This window comes from Cnephaeus nilssonii (genome assembly GCF_951640355.1).
Source record: "Cnephaeus nilssonii genome assembly, chromosome: 3".
In the NCBI taxonomy this organism is placed as follows: Eukaryota; Metazoa; Chordata; class Mammalia; order Chiroptera; family Vespertilionidae; genus Cnephaeus; species Cnephaeus nilssonii.
Genome location: NC_137074.1, coordinates 57,256,321 through 57,262,854, shown reverse-complemented (window position 1 = coordinate 57,262,854; position 6,534 = coordinate 57,256,321). Strand labels below are relative to the sequence as shown.

General features: G+C 39.9%; 1 protein-coding gene across 1 annotated transcript in view; it reads left to right on the top strand.

Annotated features, from left to right (window-relative positions):
* Positions 1-3,369: 3,369 nt before the first annotated feature.
* Positions 3,370-6,534, top strand: part of CASR (calcium sensing receptor) — a gene marked incomplete at both ends in the record, with an annotated part of 30,219 nt that continues 27,054 nt past the window's right edge. The window contains 2 exons of the mRNA XM_079767326.1: positions 3,370-3,554; positions 5,168-5,474. Of these exons, the coding sequence (XP_079623452.1) occupies positions 3,370-3,554; positions 5,168-5,474 (492 nt within the window). The remainder of the gene's footprint in view (positions 3,555-5,167; positions 5,475-6,534) is intronic.

The window sequence follows — 6,534 nt, the reverse complement described above, 5'->3', positions numbered from 1 at the left end:
GGGTTAACTACTGCAAATTGACCTGAAATATCTCCTTTATCTATTATTTCTTGCCATGAATTTTCTCTTGAATGGACTAATGAAGTTAATAAACTTTTCTAAGTAGTTAATCTTTCACAGGAAAATATTAACAGGTCTTAGCGACTTACCTAAGCCAGTTATAATGTTCCCTCTCCTAATTCAGAACACTACACAGGATTCCTTAAAATTGAGTTCTTGGGGCATTCTTAATTCAATGTCAGAATTTCTCACTTGACTAAGCTGACTATTTGGAGAATCTATCCCCCCAACTGGAAAGTAGATTTGGTGTTGTTGCCTTCTTTACAGTTGTGAGGTTTAAAATACATTGAATGTTTAAAGGACCTGCCTCATGACTGGTTCAGTAAACGCTAGTTTCTGTCTCCTTCCAAGTGCATTTTCTAATGCATTCATACAAACATTTATTCAGTGGTTACTATTTCGTGCTGGGGAGAAAAATTGAATTTAGTCATTGAAAATGAAGTTATAATAGTTTTTTTATCATTTCTGGATATTGAGGTAAAATGCAATCCTCTACACCAGAGTGCCTGCCCCCTGGACTGGGAGTTTCTGAGGGCAGGGAACGGGCAGGTGTTTGTTACTTTATATTTCCAGGCCTTAGCATGTGTATTTATTAAATGTATGATTGAATATATGACTAAGACTCACAGAATAATCCAAAAAATCTAAAAACAGGACTGGAGTTAGAGAACCATGATGGTCAATAATGTTCAGACATTACTGGAGGCCCTTCATGAATTCTGAGTATCTATCTGCTGGGCTGCTCATACCATGTGGGGCTCAGTACCCTCTTCTAGAATGGCTGTTGGAGAAAGTGGGGCTCTTAAGAGGCAAGGGGTGCATATGACAATGGATAAGAGCTTGACATTTATGCATATAATTATAATAAAGTTTGATGAAACTTTCAAGAAGGGAACTCCAAGATCCAAGATATAAAAGACTATAACCGGTGGACCTACCTGGTGTGAGGGTTCAGGAAAGGCATCCTTGATAAGTCCTATAAATTGCTTACTGCACAACTGAGGTGTTAGCATAGATGGAAATCCAGCCTGTGTTTCACTGCCCAGGCAGTAGGTTCACATTGGCCCAGGACTGTGTCTGCTCCCAGAGGAGTTCTTTTCTCCATTTACACAAAGGCCTCACAATTCTCTGTGTCTTCCTCACTGCTACCCCTCAGTCATGCCTCCAAAGTTACGGACATCTGAAAGCTGAAAGATAAGCAGATGTTTTCCAGACAAAGTTTAGGCCAGGTGGAACAATAAGGGGAGCATCATGTATGAGGTCTGGGGGATATAAAACAAGCCTGGTGGCCTGGCTGGCATGGCTCAGTGGTGGAGCATTGACCTACGATCCAGGAGGTCATGGTTCGATTCTGGTCAGGTCACATGCCCAGGTTTCAGGCTAAATTCCTAGTGGGGGGCATGCAGGATGATTCTCTCTCATCATTGATTTTTCTATCTCTCTTCCTTCCCCTCTGAAATATTTTTTAAAAATAAAAGAAGCCTGGTGCATTTGAGGATCTGAAGAAAGTTCACTATGGCTGGAGTGGGGAGTTCAAGGGGAAGTTTAGCAAAAGTGAGGCTAGAAAGGTACTCCTTACAACTGGCATTTTCTGTGAATTTACTAGCTACACTCTGCTAATGGATCTCCAAGCATTATTTTATTGAAATCACAGAGGTTAAGTGACTTGCCCACAGTCTATATTAGGAAATAGTGGAATTATGATTCAAAACCAGGTTTAACTTCAGAGCCTGTGCTCCAAACCACTTGTTCTGTGGCTTCAAATGATTTGCAACAGTGGATTGCAAAGGGACAAAATTGGAGGAAGGAAGGCCAGTGAGGAAATAGTTGCAGAAATCCAGGTAAGAAATGTTGGTGGACTTAACATGACCTTGGAAATGGGAAGGTGTGGGAGGATTCCAGAGATATTTAGGAAGTACAATCTATAAGACTTGGTGCTTGTTTGAATATGAAGGGCAATGATGAGAAGAAGGAGGAGATAAGGATGACCCTTATGTTGTGTCTTTGTGGATGGCATATCATTTGTTGAGATAGAAATTGGTGGAGGGACAAGTTGGAAGCACCTGTGGGACATTCAAGTGCAGATGTCCAGTTGATGGTTGGATGCTTGGGCCTGAAACTCAAGGGAGGCTGTGTAGTTAGCTGACATCAACATGTTATTGTTAACCCACAGAGTGGATAATAGAGAATGTAAAGTTTAATTGCTCATGTAGGAGAAGGACAGAGAGTTCCTCCTAGGATAGCCATGCTAAAGCAGATCCAGCTGTTGAGCTTTGTAGAACATAACTGGACTCTTGATTTATCTGCATCCTTTTCAAGAACTAGTCTTCAAAGGTTTGTGGAGTGTCATGTTATAAATTGCAACCAGAGATCTGTGATGAGGAAGCACAAAAAAGGGAGGCTACCAAAATAAAGAAAGAATAACTGGCCTTCCTGACATTTTTGTTTGATTTAAAGTCAGAAGTAAACTTAAATATGACTCATAAGAACATATGTGCTGAATAAGGTAGTATTATCGTTATTCAAGGAATTGCCAATTATCTATGCATTAATTACACAGAAGAATAAATGAATAAAATCCAGCAGCAACATTAATGGAGCCCTTAGCTTATCAATGGCCTCTTTAAAATGTGGCCCTCACCTAGCCGGTGTTGCTCAGTGGTTGAGTGTCAACCTATGAACCAGGAGGTCATGGTTTGATTCCCAGGCAGGGCACATGCCAGGGTTTCAGGCTCGATCCCCCGTGTGGGGTGTGCAGGAGGCAGCCAATCAATGATTCTCTCTTATCACTGATGTTTCTATCTCTCCTTCTCCCTCTCTGAAATCAATAATATATATATATATATTTAAATGTGGCCCTCATAACTGAACACAGTTCTTCTCCTACATGAGCAATTAAACTTTGCTGTGTCTTATACGAAGTGCTATAAAAATGAAATTCTGAGCCATGCCTTTCCCTGCTACCCTTCGGCTTCTCTAAATAGAAATGCTGAGCCACCTCTGTTGCAGTCGTCATAAGATGGAGATTTAGGCTTAGTTGACTTCCTTGTGTCTCTCTTTTCTCTTAGAAAGGATCACAGCAGTCTCTACATGATGTGGCTTCTAAAGACTCAAGGACCATCCACCTTACTAGTCTGCAATGGAAACGGCAGAAATGGAAATTCAAACACCACGATTCCCATTCTGTTATTAATCACTCTGTAGGCATGTGCCCCCACCAGAAGGAGTGAACTGCACCACGGGGGAAAGTTCTTGGGGCCCCCAAACTTCAGCACTTCTCGACTCTCCCCCTGGAGAGGAAGCAGAACGATGGCGCTTTATAGCTGCTATTTGATCCTCTTGGCATTTACCTGGCACACTTCTGCCTATGGGCCTGACCAGCGAGCTCAGAAGAAAGGGGACATTATCCTTGGGGGACTCTTTCCTATTCATTTTGGAGTAGCAGCCAAAGATCAAGATCTAAAGTCAAGGCCAGAGTCTGTGGAATGTATCAGGTAAGGGAAGGAGCCAAGTCAAAAATCTCTTCTCTCCTGGGTGGTTGGAGAAAAGCTGTACCAAACCCAAAACAATTCTTCAAACTTGGTTTTTTCTCTTTTCAAAAACGGTGATTGGTAATCATGCTGAAATTTATTATCCTCCCACCCTGACTTTTTAAAGAAATTTTTCCAAAAGTATATCACCTTGCTTAACCGGGACATCAGAAAAAATTACTGCACCCCAAGTCTTGACCCATCTTCTATGAGAGAAAATAGCACCTTCATTTTGAATTTGCAACTTCCAAGTGTGATCCAGCACTTTTCCTTGGTCTTCCTAGTAGCTGAAAAATGAAAATGAAAAGTAGGATTATTCTAAGAAAAAACTGAACTTTTGTTTATGTGCTAATGAGCGCTCACAGATTAGATAACATTCTCACATTTTTCCTATGAATTCAGAGAAACTTAAGTGCAGAATTTTACTGATCCTGATTATATCCTTCACATAACCCGTGTGGACAGGAACCCCTTTGCTGCACCCTGCTGGACAGAGTTGTGCATGTGCCACATGTATGCCCAATTCAAGCAAGAAGCTTGACATTAAATAATATGTATTATATTAAGAAAGATAGCAAAATTAGCTTAACAGTACAGATGTTTTATGTAATCAAAAAGTCTATAATATCTCTTCATAACTTTGCAGATTTTAAACAAATAATTAAATAACAGAAACATAAAGAAAATGGGTAAGAGAAAACATTAAAAGTTAGGTCAGGACCTTTAGTACCCCAAACGATATAGTGGAGATTGTATTTCTCACCTCCTGTCATAGAGTTCAAGTAGTACAGCCCACAATGTAAAGGGAGAACGTGCAGAGTTGTTTTGGGCACAGATACTCTGACTCAACACATTTTTGGAGCCTTGACTCTGAACCAGGTCTTTGGAGGATAAAACTGTGTCACTAACCCTATTTCTCTGTGTTAATTTGCTTGACTTTTATTTAAAACAATGTCCTTTGAAAAGCAATCCATGCTCATTCTTTAAAAAGAGGAAGTATAAGCCAAAAGCACACAGTTTTAAAACTCATATTCCACCACCCAGAAATAACCAATGTCTGTGAACAGCCTTCCTATGCATAATATTTGCTTATTTGTTTATTTACAAAGGTGAGGCCACTCATTGCCCTTTCCCCTTCGACCTCCAGGACTGTCATGGTCTAAATTTGTGACTTTGCAAATCTGAGGTTATTCCTACATATTAAAATCCTAATCTATTTTTATTTTCCCTAGTCCTTTTTCTTTTTAAATCTTTTATTACCAAGGAACCTCAAATTCTTTGCTGGGTGTGTCAGATACAAATTATTAATTCTGTTACTAATAACAGTCTTCATTCTTATTATTCCCTAACTCTGTGGGGCACCAGGCTGAGAATTGCGCATAATTATCGCCTGTTCCCAGCCACCCTCTGAGGTCTGTGTTATCCCCATTTACAGAGAGGACCTTGAGTCTCAAAGAACCCAACATCATGAAACCAAAAAGTAACAGTAACAGAGCCAACCCCGCTTTGCCCAGTCCTTACTCTAAAGTAGTTGACCGGAAAGCCTTCCATTTTATTCCATTTCTCCTTTCTTCCAGGTATAATTTTCGGGGGTTTCGCTGGTTACAAGCTATGATATTTGCCATAGAGGAAATAAACAGCAGCCCGGCCCTTCTTCCCAACATGACGCTGGGATACCGGATATTCGACACTTGCAACACCGTTTCTAAAGCCTTGGAGGCCACCCTGAGTTTTGTGGCCCAGAACAAAATTGATTCTTTGAACCTTGATGAGTTCTGCAACTGCTCACAGCACATCCCCTCTACCATTGCTGTGGTGGGGGCAACCGGCTCTGGCATCTCCACAGCCGTGGCAAACCTGCTGGGGCTCTTCTACATCCCCCAGGTATCCGGGCCTTCTTAGCTGGGGCAATGTGGGCTGGGGTCAGGAGAACCGGCTTGGGGGACTGCTGTACTAGGTGTCCAAATAGTTTGCTCTTTTCCTCTCTCTGGCTTTACATGGACACAAAAGTCCTTTTAATTACTTGGGACATTGGATCATGACCATTGGGGATTTTTGAGACCCTCAATGTCAACATCAACTAGACCTTCACAAGTCTTCCAAAATTTATTTAAATATACCTTATGTAACACTTTGTATATAACTTCTATTTATTTATTTGTATACCTTGCATAGAACTCCTCCCCCCAACGTGTTCAGTTCTTTATTTTCCACTTCATTCTTTTAGTAAATGACCTTTCTTCTGCCTTTACTAAAAGGAATGAGACCATATGCATTAATCAAGCCGTTCAAACCCCAAATATGTCCCTAATCCTACTCTACTCCCTTAAACATCTCTTCCTCTCAACTATCTGGTTGGAAATTTAGCTCAGAGAGAAGCAAAGCATATTTCTCACAAAACAGGAACTTGGTTGCACATTGTAGAAATGGAAGATATTCTATTCCATTCAACATCTATTTATAGAGTGTATATGAAGAAGCATCTCCTCCCTGCAGGAAGTCTAGGTGGGGAGAGGTCTGTATTTTCAATGAATTGCACATTGACTGAAACACGTGCTTTGATAAATGTTCGTTCAAAGTTGCATATTTTTTTCACCAAAAAAAAAAAAAAAAAGACAGCAAACTTTAAATGTCATTTTATAAACTAATTTTTCTCCCTTAATACTATACAGCAAACCTTTTCTCATGCTAATATTTATAGATCTATGACATCATTTTATAATAGTGAAAAATTGGAAACAACCTAAATGTCCATGGGTGGGAGAATCAGCTCAATTATGATACATTCCTTATATCAATTTTGTAATTAAATTATAGATCACATTTTTAAATCAAATTTAATTTTTTTATGTCTAATATTTGAAATTTATAAATTCCTTTGATAAACTCACATTTCTACGTTGTGAGGTCCTTGTTTTGCTGGGTGATAGCCATTATCCCTTTA